The following is a 16,452-nucleotide window of genomic DNA, read 5'->3' as shown; positions in this document are numbered from 1 at the left end:
GGATCCGGTTTGGGGTTTTTTTTTTTTTATGTTGTTGTTTTTTTTTTTTTTCCCTTTTCCCCCTTTTCCTGCCCATCCATGTGTTTCTGTTTTGTATTGTCCCGCTCGCCCTCATCCCCGTTCTAAGTGGATTCGGTGGGTGGGATTTGAGGAGGAAAAAGGGAAAGGAGAAAACTGGGGTGGGGGGGGGGAGAAAAAAAGAAATTTAAAAAAAAAAAAAAGAGGAGGAGGAGAAAGAAAAAGCGAGAGGAATAAAACCCCAAAATTACCTTTTTTCTTTTCTTTTCTTTTTTTCTTTTCCTGCAACAGGAACCGCCACCAAAAATAGTGCAAAGGCCCCGCGCTGCCGCTTTCTTTATGCTGCACCTCTCGCCGTAAAATCAGGTTTGGAATTTGGGGCTCAAAAACTGGGATTTGGGGGGGCGGTGGGGGCGGGGGGGGGGGGGCGGAAAAATGTTTTTAAAAAAAAAGGTTAAAAAAAGGCGGATCCACGTGGTGCGAGGGGGGGAAGACAGAGATCCCATTGTTCCAGGGAAATCTGGGAATGGGAATGCGGGGGGGATGGACATGGGGGAGACCCCCGCAAGGCCGTGCCCCCTCCCCAGTGAAAGAAATCACCCCAAAATCCTCTAAATCCGCGAGTGGCGGCGTGCGGGGGTTTGGGGGTCCCGCGGGGTTTGGGGTGGGGGTAAAGGAGGGCGCACCCCAAATGCCCCCCGGCGCTCCCCTTGTCCCGCTCCCCTTTGTCCCCGGGCCCTGCAGTCCCTCTGGGAACGGCCCAGCACCCAAAAAGTCCCGGGACCCCACCCGTGCACCCCCAAATGCGGAATCCCCCCTCGTGTGTCGCCCTCGGGCACCCCATGTTCCAAACCGTCCCTTTGCACCCCCTCACTCCAGACCCCCCTTTTCCAGAGCCCCTTTGAACCCCCTTTTTCCAACCCACCCTTTCCAAATCACGTTTCCAGCCCCCTCTTACCACCCCTCATTCCACCCCCTCTTGGAGTCCTCCTTTTCCAGCCCCCTCCTCCCCCATCCCGGGGGTCTCCTCTCTCCCCTCCCCCCTTGTCCCCCCCCATCCCGTGTCCCCACAAATCCCGTTCTCCCCATCCCGCGTCCTCCAAATGCCCCCCGTGTCCTCTCGCCGGGAGTCACCCATGTACCCTTGTCCCATTTCCCCAAATCCCCCCTTTTCCCTATCCCGTGTCCTCCCAAATCCCATTTCCCCTATGCCACATCCCCCAACTCCCCCCGGTGTCCCCTGGCTGGGGGTCACCCTGTCCCCATGTCCCCCCAAATCCCCCCGGTGTCCCCTGGCTGGGGGTCACCATGTCCCCATGTCCCCCATATCCCCACAATGTGTCCCTCTCTGTCCCCATCCCGTGTCCCCCTCACCGGGGCTCCCACCTCTTATGCCCCGATGGCCACCACTGTGGGTCCCCCATTTCCCCCATCTCCCCTCACCCCGTATCCCCTCTCATCCCCTCTGCACCCCTCCCACAGCGGCTCCCTCTCTGTCCCCATTTCCCCTCACTGTCCCCCTCACTCTGCCCCCTCACTCTGTCCCCATTTCCCCTCATTGTTCCTGTCACCCCAAACCCTTCAGTGTCCCCCTCCATGTTCCCCTCCGTGTCCCCCCTCACTGCCCGTCCCGCGTGTCCCGGTGTCGGTGTCTGTCTGTGTCCGTCAGTCGGTGTCTGTCTGTCTCTGGGTGTTGATGTCTGTATGTCTGTGTCTCTTGGTGTCGATGTCTGTCTGTGTCCGTCAGTGTCTGTCTCTGTGGGTTTCGGTATCGCTGTCGCTGTCTTGCCTGTCTGTCCCTCGCTATCTGTTTGTCTGTCTGTCTGTCCCCACGGCTGTGGGCGCTCTCGCTAACGCGGCCCCGCAGCCATGCCCCGCAGGAAGGCGGCGGGGCCGCCCTGGGACGCGGCGGACCCGGGCCCTCAGGGCGGCGGGCGGCGGCGGCCGGGCCCTCAGGGCGGCGGGCGGCGGCGGCCCCGGCCCGGCGGCGGCAGCAGCGGCGGCAGCAGCGAGGAGGAGGCGCCCCGGGAGCGGCGGCCGCGGGACGGCAGCCCCGGGGCCCGCAGGCCCGGCAGGCCCGGCGCGGCGGCGGCGGCGGCGGGGCCCGGAGGCCCCGGGGCCCGCGGGCAGAGCGTGGTGATCTGCGAGCCCGAGCACAGCAAGGAGCGCATCGTGAGCTCGGGGGGAGGGACCCGGCACCCCCTGGCACCCCTCAGGGACCCTGTTGTGCCTCTTTAGACATCCCCCACTGTGCTCCTTTGTACCCACTGTGCCCCCATTGTGCCTCTTTACACACCCCCGCTGTGCCCCCATTGCACCCCACTGTGCCCCTTTGACACTCCACACGGTGCCTCTATTGTGCCCCCTGTGCCCCTATCGTACCCCATTACACACCCTCATTGTCTCTCCTGTCCCACCCCATAGGATGCCCCACCTTACTGTGCCCCTTTATCCCCTCCACTGCACACCCCAACCCCCATTCTGCCCCAATGCACCCCAAATTCCACCCTAATGCACCCCCAAATTCCACTGCACCCCAAATTCCGCCTTAATGCACCCCAAATTCCACCCCAATGCACCCTCTGACCCCACTGCACCCAAATGCACCCTAAACTCTGCCCCACTGCACCCCAAATTCCACTGCAGCCCTTCAAGCACCCTTTCACTGCCCCCATGTCCCTGTCCCATGTATCCCCCACGCCCCCACACCCCAATGTCCCTGTGTCCCCCACAATGCCATGTCCCCATGTCCTCCCCATCCCCGCTGCTCCATCTGTCCCCACATCCCTGTCCCAGATGTCCCCAGTGTCCCTCATGTTCCCCACATCTTCCCCCTTTCCCAATGTCCCCAGTGTACTGTGTCCCTCAGATCCCCAGTGTCCCAGATGTCCTGTGTCCCCCACATCCCCGATGTTGCCACACCACTGATGTCCCCAGATCCCCAGTGTCCCACAACATGCCCAGGTCCCCCACACCACTGATGTCCCCAGTATCCCCAATATGTCCCCTGTGTCCCCTCGGCCCCGAGTGTCCCCTGTCTCATCTGTCCCTGAGTGTCCCCCCGTTCCTCATCCCCTGTCCCTGTGTTGTGTCCCTTTTGTCCCTGGTGTCCCCTGTCCCTGTGTTGTGTCCCTTCTGTCCCTGATGTCCTCTGTCCCTGTGTCCCCAGAAGCTCGAGGGCTCCCGGAGCCGGGGGCAGCTCCTGATCTTCGGTGCCACCAACTGGGACCTGATCGGCCGCAAGGAGGTGCCCAAGCAGCAGGGTAATTAATTCATTAATTAATGGGCTAATTAGAGCTCATAGTGATTAATGAACTGTGGGGGCAGGGTAGGGCTGCTCATTAATTAATTAATTAGTTAGCGTTAATTAGTGATTAATGAACAGTGTGGGACAGGGGAGAGCTGGTAATTAACTCAGTAATTGGAATGGGTTAGTCAATAATGAACAGTATTGGGCAGGGTAGGTCTCGTTAATGGGTGTGATTAATTGGTATTAATTAGTAATCAATGAATGTATTGGGGCAGGGTAGGGGCTCGTTAATGGTTGATTAATTGGCATTAATTAGTAACTAATGAACGGTATGGGGCAAGGTAGAGGCTCATAATAGATGGGATTAATTTGGATTAATTTGTAATCAGTGAATGGTTTGGGGCAGGGTAGGGTTTAGCAAAGCCAAATTAGCACTTTGTTTATTTTGGATGCATTTGTAGTTCATGAATTTTCCCGATTGTTTGATATGGTTCTGTTTAATTAATTTAATTCATTAATTAATCGGGGAGGGAGTCACAGTACAATCTCTTAATTTGGGTCTCCAGCAATGCCACATTAGGACTTTGTTTATTTTGGATGTGTATCTAATTAATTCATCTTCATCCTTATTTTACACGGGTTTAAGTAGCTAATTAAATTAATTAATTTAATTGATTAACTGGGGGAGGAGCCACAGTTTCACCCTTAATTAGGGCAGAGGGGCAGAGCATGGGCTCTGCTGCAAAGACAAATTAAGAGTTTGTTTAGTTTTTAGTTCATTAATTGAGCTCCTCCTTTCAGGGGGCGTATTTAATTAATATTAAACACTAGGATTGAAAATTAATTAATGTTTAGAATTAAGTAACTGGGGGGAGGCACAGCTGTAGATCTTTAATTTCCTGGAAGATTTTTCCAGTGTGGTTTGCCCCGGTGGTTTTCTCAGATTTTCCTGGATTCCTTTCCTGGATGATTTTCCGGGTTTTCCTGGATTTTCCTGGTATTCCAGGATGATTTTCCTGGATTATTTTCCCAAATTTTCCTGCATGCTTTTTCCCAGATAATTTTCTTGCTATTCCCAGTTTTCCCATATGATTTTCTGGATGATTTTCCAAAATTTTCTGGGATGATTTTCCCAGATGATTTTCCTTGATTTTCCCAGATTATTTTCCTGATTTTTTTAGGATTTTTTTGCTGGGTTGTCCTGTATTTCCTGGATTATTTCGCTGGATGATTTTCCTGGATTTTCTCAGATGATTTTCCCTAATTATTTTCCCAGAAGATTTTTCTGGTATTCCCTGTTTTCCCAAATAATTTTCCTGGATTATTTCCCGAAGTACCATTCTGGATTATTTTTCCCAAGTGATTTTCAGGGTATTCCCACTGTTCCCGAATGATTTTCCAGGATTTTATTGATTATTTTCCTGGATTTTCCTGGACTTTTTGAATTACTTTGCTGGATTATGTTCCTGGATTTTCCCAGATTATTTCCAGGATTCCTGGTTTTCCCAGATTATTTTCCTGGATTTTCAGGAATTGTTTTCAGGGTTTTTTTTCCTGGATTTTCCCACATGATATTCCTCAGTTTTCCAGGATTATTTTCCAGAACTATTTTCCAATATTATTTTCCTGGATGATTTTCCTGGATTTTCTGGTTTTTCTGGATGATTTTCCCAGATGATTTTCCCGGGTTATTTTCCCAGATTACTTTCCTGGTATTCCTGGTTTTCCCAGATAATTTTCCCACATGACTTTCCAGGATTGCCCACAGATGGTTTTCGTGGAGTGTTTTCCCACATGATTTTCTGGGCATTCCTGGTTTCCCCAGATGATTTTCTTAGATTATTTTCCTGGCTGATTTTCCTGGATTATTTCCACATTCTGTTCCTTCCCTGGCTGCTTTTCCCAGCCTTTCCTTTCCCTTTGGGGCTGATCCCAGATTTCCCGGCTGTTTTCCCTGGCTGTTCCTTTCCCTTTGGGGCTCATCCCAGATTTCCTGGTTGTTTTCCCAGCTTTTCCTTTACCCTTGGGGCTGATCGCAGACCTCCTGGCTGTTTTCCCTGAATATTCCTTTCCCTTTGGGGCTGATCCCAGATTTCCCGGCTGTTTTCCCTGGATGTTCCTTTCCCTTTGGGGCTGATCCCTGATTTCCCGGCTGTTTTCCCTGGATGTTCCATTCGCACTGTGGCTGATCCCAGATTTCCCAGCTGTTTTCCCTGGATGTTCCTTTCCCTTTGGGGCTGATCCCTGATTTCCCGGCTGTTTTCCCTGGATGTTCCTTTCCCTTTGGGGCTGATCCCAGATTTCCCGGCTGTTTTCCCTGGCTGTTCCTTTCCCTTTGGGGCTGATCCCAGATTTCCCGGCTGTTTCCCTGGCTGTTCCTTTCCCTTTGGGGCTGATCCCAGATTTCCCGGCTGTTTTCCCTGGATGTTCCTTTCCCTTTGGGGCTGATCCCAGATTTCCCAGCTGTTTTCCCTGGATGTTCCTTTCCCTTTGGGGCTGATCCCACAATTCCCGGCTGTTTTCCCTGGATGTTCCTTTCCCTTTCGGGCTGATCCCAGATTTCCCGGCTGTTTTCCCTGGCTGTTCCTTTCCCTTTGGGGCTGATCCCAGATTTCCTGGCTCTTTTCCCTGGCTGTTCCTTTCCCTTTGGGGCTGATCCCAGATTTCCCGGCTGTTTTCCCTGGATGTTCCTTTCGCTTTGGGGCTGATCCCAGATTTCCCGGCTGTTTTCCCTGAATGTTCCTTTCCCTTTGGGGCTGATCCCACATTTCCCGGCTGTTTTCCCAGCTTTTCCTTTACCCTTGGGGCTGATCCCAGATTTCCCGGCTGTTTTCCCTGGCTGTTCCTTTCCCTTTGGCGCTCATCCCAGATTTCCCGGCTGTTTTCCCTGGATGTTCCTTTCCCTTTGGGGCTGATCCCAGATTTCCCAGCTGTTTTCCCTGGCTGTTCCTTTCCCTTTGGGGCTGATCCCAGCTTTCCCGGCTGTTTTCCCTGGATGTTCCTTTCCCTTTCGGGCAGATCCCAGATTTCCCGGCTGTTTTCCCTGGCCGTTCCTTTCCCTTTGGGGCTGATCCCAGATTTCCCGGCTGTTTTCCCTGGCTGTTCCTTTCCCTTTGGGGCTGATCCCAGATTTCCCGGCTCTTTTCCCTGGCTGTTCCTTTCCCTTTGGGGCTGATCCCAGATTTCCCGGCTGTTTTCCCTGGATGTTCCTTTCCCTTTGGGGCTGATCCCAGATTTCCCGGCTGTTTTCCCTGAATGTTCCTTTCCCTTTGGGGCTGATCCCACATTTCCCGGTTGTTTTCCCGGCTTTTCCTTTACCCTTGGGGCTGATCCTAGATTTCCCGGCTGTTTTCCCTGGCTGTTCCTTTCCCTTTGGGGCTGATCCCAGATTTCCCGGCTGTTTCCCTGGCTGTTCCTTTCCCTTTGGGGCTCATCCCAGATTTCCCGGCTGTTTTCCCTGGATGTTCCTTTCCCTTTGGGGCTGATCCCAGATTTCCCAGCTGTTTTCCCTGGATGTTCCTTTCCCTTTGGGGCTGATCCCAGCTTTCCCGGCTGTTTTCCCTGGATGTTCCTTTCCCTTTCGGGCTGATCCCAGATTTCCCGGCTGTTTTCCCTGGCTGTTCCTTTCCCTTTGGGGCTGATCCCAGATTTCCCGGCTCTTTTCCCTGGCTGTTCCTTTCCCTTTGGGGCTGATCCCAGATTTCCCAGCTGTTTTCCCTGGATGTTCCTTTCCCTTTGGGGCTGATCCCAGATTTCCCGGCTGTTTTCCCTGAATGTTCCTTTCCCTTTGGGGCTGATCCCACATTTCCCGGTTGTTTTCCCAGCTTTTCCTTTACCCTTGGGGCTGATCCCAGATTTCCCGGCTGTTTTCCCTGGCTGTTCCTTTCCCTTTGGGGCTGATCCCAGATTTCCCGGCTGTTTCCCTGGCTGTTCCTTTCCCTTTGGGGCTCATCCCAGATTTCCCGGCTGTTTTCCCTGGATGTTCCTTTCCCTTTGGGGCTGATCCCAGATTTCCCAGCTGTTTTCCCTGGATGTTCCTTTCCCTTTGGGGCTGATCCCAGCTTTCCCGGCTGTTTTCCCTGGATGTTCCTTTCCCTTTCGGGCAGATCCCAGATTTCCCGGCTGTTTTCCCTGGCCGTTCCTTTCCCTTTGGGGCTGATCCCAGATTTCCCGGCTGTTTTCCCTGGCTGTTCCTTTCCCTTTGGGGCTGATCCCAGATTTCCCGGCTGTTTTCCCTGGCTGTTCCTTTCCCTTTGGGGCTGATCCCAGATTTCCCGGCTGTTTTCCCTGGATGTTCCTTTCGCTTTGGGGCAGATCCTAGATTTCCCGGCTGTTTTCCCTGGATGTTCCTTTCGCTTTGGGGCTGATCCCAGATTTCCCAGCTGTTTTCCCTGGATGTTCCTTTCCCTTTGGGGCTGATCCCAGATTTCCCGGCTGTTTTCCCTGGCTGTTCCATTCCCTTTGGGGCTGATCCCAGATTTCCCGGCTGTTTTCCCTGGCTGTTCCATTCCCTTTGGGGCTGATCCCAGATTTCCCGGCTGTTTTCCCTGGATGTTCCTTTCCCTTTGGGGCAGATCCCAGATTTCCCGGCTGTTTTCCCTGGCTGTTCCTTTCCCTTTGGGGCTGACCCCAGATTTCCCGGCTGTTTTCCCTGGCTGTTCCTTTCCCTTTGGGGCTGATCCCAGATTTCCCAGCTGTTTTCCCTGGATGTTCCTTTCCCTTTGGGGCTGATCCCAGATATCCCGGCTGTGTTCCCTGAATGTTCCTTTCCCTTTGGGGCAGATCCCAGATTTCCCAGCTGTATTCCCTGGCTGTTCCTTTCCCTTTGGGGCTCATCCCAGATTTCTCAGCTGTTTTCCCTGGACGTTCCTTTCCCTTTGGGGCAGATCCCAGATTTCCCAGCTGTTTTCCCTGAATGTTCCTTTCCCTTTGGGGCTGATCCCAGATTTCCCGGCTGTTTTCCCTGGATGTTCCTTTCCCTTTGGGGCTGATCCCAGATTTCCCAGCTGTTTTCCCTGGATGTTCCTTTCGCTTTGGGGCTGATCCCAGATTTCCCAGCTGTTTTCCCTGAATGTTCCTTTCCCTTTGGGGCTGATCCCAGATTTCCCGGCTGTTTTCCCTGGATGTTCCTTTCGCTTTGGGGCTGCTCCCAGATTTCCCGGCTGTTTTCCCTGGATGTTCCTTTCCCTTTGGGCTGATCCCAGATTTCCCAGCTGTTTTCCCTGGATGTTCCTTTCGCTTTGGGGCTGATCCCAGATTTCCCAGCTGTTTTCCCTGAATGTGCCTTTCCCTTTGGGGCTGATCCCAGATTTCCCGGCTGTTTTCCCTGGATGTTCCTTTCGCTTTGGGGCTGATCCCAGATTTCCCGGCTGTTTTCCCTGAATGTTCCTTTCCCTTTGGGGCTGATCCCAGATTTCCCAGCTGTTTTCCCTGGATGTTCCTTTCCCTTTGGGGCTGATCCCAGATTTCCCAGCTGTTTTCCCTGAATGTTCCTTTCCCTCTGGGGCAGATCCCAGACTTCCCGGCTGTTTTCCCTGGCCGTTCCTTTCCCTTTGGGGCTGATCCCAGATTTCCCGGCTGTTTTCCCTGAATCTTCCTTTCCCTCTGGGGCAGATCCTAGATTTCCCGGCTGTTTTCCCTGGCTGTTCCTTTCCCTTTGGGGCTGATCCCAGATTTCTCGGCTATTTTCCCTGACCGTTCCTTTCCCTTTGGGGCTGATCCCAGCTTTCCCGGCTGTTTTCCCTGGCCGTTCCTTTACCCTTGGGGCTGATCCCAGATTTCCCAGCTGTTTTCCCTGGCCGTTCCTTTCCCTTTGGGGCTGATCCCAGATTTCCCAGCTGTTTTCCCTGAATGTTCCTTTCCCTTTGGGGCTGATCCCAGATTTCCCGGCTCTTTTCCCTGGCTGTTCCTTTCCCTTTGGGGCTCATCCCAGATTTCCCAGCTGTTTTCCCTGGCTGTTCCTTTCGCTTTGGGGCTGATCCCAGATTTCCCGGCTGTTTTCCCTGGATGTTCCATTCGCTTTGGGGCTCATCCCAGATTTCCCAGCTGTTTTCCCTGGATGTTCCTTTCGCTTTGGGGCTCATCCCAGATTTCCCGGCTGTTTTCCATGGATGTTCCTTTCCCTTTGGGGCTGATCCCAGATTTCCCGGCTGTTTTCCCTGGCTGTTCCTTTCCCTTTGGGGCTCATCCCAGATTTCCCGGCTGTTTTCCCTGAATGTTCCTTTCCCTTTGGGGCTGATCCCAGATTTCCCAGCTGTTTTCCCTGGCCGTTCCTTTCCCTTTGGGGCTGATCCCAGATTTCCCGGCTGTTTTCCCTGACCGTTCCTTTCCCTTTGGGGCTGATCCCAGATTTCCCGGCTGTTTTCCCTGGCTGTTCCTTTCCCTTTGGGGCTGATCCCAGATTTCCCGGCTGTTTTCCCTGGATGTTCCTTTCGCTTTGGGGCTGATCCCAGATTTCTCGGCTGTTTTCCCTGGCCGTTCCTTTCCCCTTGGGGCTGATCCCAGATTTCCCGGCTGTTTTCCCTGGCTGTTCCTTACCCTTTGGGGCTGATCCCAGATTTCCCGGCTGTTTTCCCTGGCCGTTCCTTTCCCTTTGGGGCTGATCCCAGATTTCCCGGCTGTTTTCCCTGGCTGTTCCTTTCCCTTTGGGGCTGATCCCAGATATCCCAGCTGTTTTCCCTGACCGTTCCTTTCCCTTTGGGGCTGATCCCGGATTTCTCGGCTGTTTTCCCTGACTGTTCCTTTCCCTTTGGGGCTGATCCCAGATTTCCCGGCTGTTTTACCTGAATGTTCCTTTCCCTTTGGGGCTGATCCCAGATTTCCCAGCTGTTTTCCCTGGATGTTCCTTTCGCTTTGGGGCTGATCCCAGATTTCCCGGCTGTTTTCCCTGGCCGTTCCTTTCCCTTTGGGGCTGATCCCAGATTTCCCGGCTGTTTTCCCTGACCGTTCCTTTCCCTTTGGGGCAGATCCCAGATTTCCCGGCTGTTTTCCCTGGCTGCTCCTTTCCCTTTGGGGCTGATCCCAGATTTCCCAGCTGTTTTCCCTGGATGTTCCTTTCCCTTTGGGGCTGATCCCAGATTTCCCGGCTGTTTTCCCTGGCTGTTCCATTCCCTTTGGGGCTGATCCCAGATTTCCCGGCTGTTTTCCCTGGCTGTTCCATTCCCTTTGGGGCTGATCCCAGATTTCCCGGCTGTTTTCCCTGGATGTTCCTTTCCCTTTGGGGCAGATCCCAGATTTCCCGGCTGTTTTCCCTGGCTGTTCCTTTCCCTTTGGGGCTGATCCCAGATTTCCCGGCTGTTTTCCCTGGCTGTTCCTTTCCCTTTGGGGCTGATCCCAGATTTCCCAGCTGTTTTCCCTGGATGTTCCTTTCCCTTTGGGGCTGATCCCAGATATCCCGGCTGTGTTCCCTGAATGTTCCTTTCCCTTTGGGGCAGATCCCAGATTTCCCAGCTGTATTCCCTGGCTGTTCCTTTCCCTTTGGGGCTCATCCCAGATTTCTCAGCTGTTTTCCCTGGACGTTCCTTTCCCTTTGGGGCAGATCCCAGATTTCCCAGCTGTTTTCCCTGAATGTTCCTTTCCCTTTGGGGCTGATCCCAGATTTCCCGGCTGTTTTCCCTGGATGTTCCTTTCCCTTTGGGGCTGATCCCAGATTTCCCAGCTGTTTTCCCTGAATGTTCCTTTCCCTTTGGGGCTGATCCCAGATTTCCCGGCTGTTTTCCCTGGATGTTCCTTTCGCTTTGGGGCTGCTCCCAGATTTCCCGGCTGTTTTCCCTGGCTGTTCCTTTCCCTTTGGGGCTGATCCCAGATTTCCCGGCTGTTTTCCCTGGATGTTCCTTTCGCTTTGGGGCTGATCCCAGATTTCTCGGCTGTTTTCCCTGGCCGTTCCTTTCCCCTTGGGGCTGATCCCAGATTTCCCGGCTGTTTTCCCTGGCTGTTCCTTACCCTTTGGGGCTGATCCCAGATTTCCCGGCTGTTTTCCCTGGCCGTTCCTTTCCCTTTGGGGCTGATCCCAGATTTCCCGGCTGTTTTCCCTGGCTGTTACTTTCCCTTTGGGGCTGATCCCAGATATCCCAGCTGTTTTCCCTGACCGTTCCTTTCCCTTTGGGGCTGATCCCGGATTTCTCGGCTGTTTTCCCTGACTGTTCCTTTCCCTTTGGGGCTGATCCCAGATTTCCCAGCTGTTTTCCCTGGATGTTCCTTTCGCTTTGGGGCTGATCCCAGATTTCCCGGCTGTTTTCCCTGGCTGTTCCTTTCCCTTTGGGGCTCATCCCAGATTTCCCGGCTGTTTTACCTGAATGTTCCTTTCCCTTTGGGGCTGATCCCAGATTTCCCAGCTGTTTTCCCTGGATGTTCCTTTCGCTTTGGGGCTGATCCCAGATTTCCCGGCTGTTTTCCCTGGCCGTTCCTTTCCCTTTGGGGCTGATCCCAGATTTCCCGGCTGTTTTCCCTGACCGTTCCTTTCCCTTTGGGGCAGATCCCAGATTTCCCGGCTGTTTTCCCTGGCTGCTCCTTTCCCTTTGGGGCTGATCCCAGATTTCCCAGCTGTTTTCCCTGGATGTTCCTTTCCCTTTGGGGCTGATCCCAGATTTCCCGGCTGTTTTCCCTGGCTGTTCCTTTCCCTTTGGGGCTGATCCCAGATTTCCCGGCTGTTTTCCCTGGCTGTTCCTTTCCCTTTGGGGCTGATCCCAGATTTCCCGGCTGTTTTCCCTGGCTGTTCCTTTCCCTTTGGGGCTCATCCCAGATTTCCCGGCTGTTTTCCCTGGATGTTCCTTTCCCTTTGGGGCTGATCCCAGATTTCCCGGCTGTTTTCCCTGAATGTTCCTTTCCCTTTGGGGCTGATCCCAGATATGCCGGCTGTTTTCCCTGGCCGTTCCTTTCCCTTTGGGGCTGATCCCAGATTTCCCGGCTGTTTTCCCTGGCTGTTCCATTCCCTTTGGGGCTGATCCCAGATTTCCCGGCTGTTTTCCCTGGCTGTTCCATTCCCTTTGGGGCTGATCCCAGATTTCCCGGCTGTTTTCCCTGGATGTTCCTTTCCCTTTGGGGCAGATCCCAGATTTCCCGGCTGTTTTCCCTGGCTGTTCCTTTCCCTTTGGGGCTGATCCCAGATTTCCCGGCTGTTTTCCCTGGCTGTTCCTTTCCCTTTGGGGCTGATCCCAGATTTCCCAGCTGTTTTCCCTGGATGTTCCTTTCCCTTTGGGGCTGATCCCAGATATCCCGGCTGTGTTCCCTGAATGTTCCTTTCCCTTTGGGGCAGATCCCAGATTTCCCAGCTGTATTCCCTGGCTGTTCCTTTCCCTTTGGGGCTCATCCCAGATTTCTCAGCTGTTTTCCCTGGACGTTCCTTTCCCTTTGGGGCAGATCCCAGATTTCCCAGCTGTTTTCCCTGAATGTTCCTTTCCCTTTGGGGCTGATCCCAGATTTCCCAGCTGTTTTCCCTGGCTGTTCCTTTCCCTTTGGGGCTGATCCCAGATTTCCCAGCTGTTTTCCCTGAATGTTCCTTTCCCTTTGGGGCTGATCCCAGATTTCCCGGCTGTTTTCCCTGGATGTTCCTTTCGCTTTGGGGCTGCTCCCAGATTTCCCGGCTGTTTTCCCTGGCTGTTCCTTTCCCTTTGGGGCTGATCCCAGATTTCCCAGCTGTTTTCCCTGGATGTTCCTTTCGCTTTGGGGCTGATCCCAGATTTCCCAGCTGTTTTCCCTGAATGTGCCTTTCCCTTTGGGGCTGATCCCAGATTTCCCGGCTGTTTTCCCTGGATGTTCCTTTCGCTTTGGGGCTGATCCCAGATTTCCCGGCTGTTTTCCCTGGCTGTTCCTTTCCCTTTGGGGCTGATCCCAGATTTCCCGGCTGTTTTCCCTGGATGTTCCTTTCCCTTTGGGGCTGATCCCAGATATCCTGGCTGTGTTCCCTGAATGTTCCTTTCCCTCTGGGGCAGATGCAAGACTTCCCGGCTGTTTTCCCTGGCCGTTCCTTTCCCTTTGGGGCTGATCCCAGATTTCCCGGCTGTTTTCCCTGAATCTTCCTTTCCCTTTGGGGCAGATCCTAGATTTCCCGGCTGTTTTCCCTGACCGTTCCTTTCCCTTTGGGGCTGATCCCAGCTTTCCCGGCTGTTTTCCCTGGCCGTTCCTTTACCCTTGGGGCTGATCCCAGATTTCCCAGCTGTTTTCCCTGGCCGTTCCTTTCCCTTTGGGGCTGATCCCAGATTTCCCAGCTGTTTTCCCTGAATGTTCCTTTCCCTTTGGGGCTGATCCCAGATTTCCCGGCTGTTTTCCCTGGCTGTTCCTTTCCCTTTGGGGCTGATCCCAGATTTCCCAGCTGTTTTCCCTGGCTGTTCCTTTCCCTTTGGGGCTGATCCCAGATTTCCCGGCTGTTTTCCCTGGATGTTCCATTCGCTTTGGGGCTCATCCCAGATTTCCCAGCTGTTTTCCCTGGATGTTCCTTTCGCTTTGGGGCTCATCCCAGATTTCCCGGCTGTTTTCCCTGGCTGTTCCTTTCCCTTTGGGGCTCATCCCAGATTTCCCGGCTGTTTTCCCTGAATGTTCCTTTCCCTTTGGGGCTGATCCCAGATTTCCCAGCTGTTTTCCCCGCTTTTCCTTTCCCTTTGGGGCTGATCCCAGATTTCCCGGCTGTTTTCCCTGGATGTTCCTTTCCCTTTGGGGCTGATCCCAGATTTCCCGGCTGTTTTCCCTGGCTGTTCCTTTCCCTTTGGGGCTGATCCCAGATTTCTCAGCTGTTTTCCCTGGATGTTCCTTTCCCTTTGGGGCTGATCCCAGATTTCCCGGCTGTTTTCCCTGGCCTTTTCGTTCCCTTTGGGGCAGATCCAAGATTTCCCGGCTGTTTTCCCTGAATGTTCCTTTCCCTTTGGGGCTGATCCCAGATTTCCCGGCTGTTTTCCCTGGCTGTTCCTTTCCCTTTGGGGCTCATCCCAGATTTCCCGGCTGTTTTCCCTGGCCTTTTCGTTCCCTTTGGGGCAGATCCAAGATTTCCCGGCTGTTTTCCCTGAATGTTCCTTTCCCTTTGGGGCTGATCCCAGATTTCCCGGCTGTTTTCCCTGGCTGTTCCTTTCCCTTTGGGGCTCATCCCAGATTTCCCGGCTGTTTTCCCTGAATGTTCCTTTCCCTTTGGGGCTCATCCCAGATTTCCCGGCTGTTTTCCCTGGCTGTTCCTTTCCCTTTGGGGCTGATCCCAGATTTCCCGGCTGTTTTCCCTGGCTGTTCCATTCCCTTTGGGGCAGATCCCAGATTTCCCGGCTGTTTTCCCTGGCTGTTCCTTTCCCTTTGGGCCTCATCCCAGATTTCCCGGCTGTTTTCCCTGGCTGTTCCTTTCCCTTTGGGGCTGATCCCAGATATCCCGGCTGTTTTCCCTGGCTGTTCCTTTCCCTTTGGGGCTCATCCCAGATTTCCCGGCTGTTTTCCCTGGATGTTCCTTTCGCTTTGGGGCTGAATTCCAGATTTCCCGGCTGTTTTCCCTGGCCTTTCCTTTCCCTTTGGGGCTGATCCCAGATTTCCCAGCTGTTTTCCCTGAATGTTCCTTTCCCTTTGGGGCTGATCCCAGATTTCCCGGCTGTTTTCCCTGGCTGTTCCTTTCCCTTAGGGGCTGATCCCAGATTTCCCGGCTGTTTTCCCTGGCTGTTCCTTTCCCTTTGGGGCTGATCCCAGATTTCCCGGCTGTTTTCCCTGAATGTTCCATTCGCTTTGGGGCTCATCCCAGATTTCCCAGCTGTTTTCCCTGGATGTTCCTTTCGCTTTGGGGCTCATCCCAGATTTCCCGGCTGTTTTCCCTGGCTGTTCCTTTCCCTTTGTGGCTGATCCCAGATTTCCCGGCTGTTTTCCCTGGCTGTTCCTTTCCCTTTGGGGCTCATCCCAGATTTCCCGGCTGTTTTCCCTGAATGTTCCTTTCCCTTTGGGGCTGATCCCAGATTTCCCGGCTGTTTTCCCTGAATCTTCCTTTCCCTCTGGGGCAGATCCTAGATTTCCCGGCTGTTTTCCCTGGCTGTTCCTTTCCCTTTGGGGCTGATCCCAGATTTCTCGGCTATTTTCCCTGACCGTTCCTTTCCCTTTGGGGCTGATCCCAGCTTTCCCGGCTGTTTTCCCTGGCCGTTCCTTTACCCTTGGGGCTGATCCCAGATTTCCCAGCTGTTTTCCCTGGCCGTTCCTTTCCCTTTGGGGCTGATCCCAGATTTCCCAGCTGTTTTCCCTGAATGTTCCTTTCCCTTTGGGGCTGATCCCAGATTTCCCGGCTGTTTTCCCTGGCTGTTCCTTTCCCTTTGGGGCTGATCCCAGATTTCCCAGCTGTTTTCCCTGGCTGTTCCTTTCGCTTTGGGGCTGATCCCAGATTTCCCGGCTGTTTTCCCTGGATGTTCCATTCGCTTTGGGGCTCATCCCAGATTTCCCAGCTGTTTTCCCTGGATGTTCCTTTCGCTTTGGGGCTCATCCCAGATTTCCCGGCTGTTTTCCATGGATGTTCCTTTCCCTTTGGGGCTGATCCCAGATTTCCCGGCTGTTTTCCCTGGCTGTTCCTTTCCCTTTGGGGCTCATCCCAGATTTCCCGGCTGTTTTCCCTGAATGTTCCTTTCCCTTTGGGGCTGATCCCAGATTTCCCAGCTGTTTTCCCTGGCCGTTCCTTTCCCTTTGGGGCTGATCCCAGATTTCCCGGCTGTTTTCCCTGACCGTTCCTTTCCCTTTGGGGCTGATCCCAGATTTCCCGGCTGTTTTCCCTGGCTGTTCCTTTCCCTTTGGGGCTGATCCCAGATTTCCCGGCTGTTTTCCCTGGATGTTCCTTTCGCTTTGGGGCTGATCCCAGATTTCTCGGCTGTTTTCCCTGGCCGTTCCTTTCCCCTTGGGGCTGATCCCAGATTTCCCGGCTGTTTTCCCTGGCTGTTCCTTACCCTTTGGGGCTGATCCCAGATTTCCCGGCTGTTTTCCCTGGCCGTTCCTTTCCCTTTGGGGCTGATCCCAGATTTCCCGGCTGTTTTCCCTGGCTGTTCCTTTCCCTTTGGGGCTGATCCCAGATATCCCAGCTGTTTTCCCTGACCGTTCCTTTCCCTTTGGGGCTGATCCCGGATTTCTCGGCTGTTTTCCCTGACTGTTCCTTTCCCTTTGGGGCTGATCCCAGATTTCCCGGCTGTTTTACCTGAATGTTCCTTTCCCTTTGGGGCTGATCCCAGATTTCCCAGCTGTTTTCCCTGGCC

The 16,452-nt window shown here is 53.7% G+C and overlaps 1 protein-coding gene across 1 annotated transcript in view; it reads left to right on the top strand.

Moving 5' to 3' along the window:
• Positions 1 to 1,887: 1,887 nt before the first annotated feature.
• RCC2 (regulator of chromosome condensation 2) overlaps positions 1,888 to 16,452 on the top strand; it is a 38,393-nt gene continuing 23,828 nt past the window's right edge. The window contains exons 1-2 of the mRNA XM_062507787.1: positions 1,888 to 2,190; positions 3,188 to 3,281. Coding sequence (XP_062363771.1) covers positions 1,888 to 2,190; positions 3,188 to 3,281 — 397 coding nt within the window. The remainder of the gene's footprint in view (positions 2,191 to 3,187; positions 3,282 to 16,452) is intronic.

The sequence above is a fragment of the Cinclus cinclus genome, chromosome 23 (genome assembly GCF_963662255.1).
Source record: "Cinclus cinclus chromosome 23, bCinCin1.1, whole genome shotgun sequence".
Lineage (NCBI taxonomy): Eukaryota > Metazoa > Chordata > Aves > Passeriformes > Cinclidae > Cinclus > Cinclus cinclus.
The sequence above is the reverse complement of the archived record's forward strand: the minus strand, read 5'-3'. Positions and strand labels throughout refer to the sequence as shown.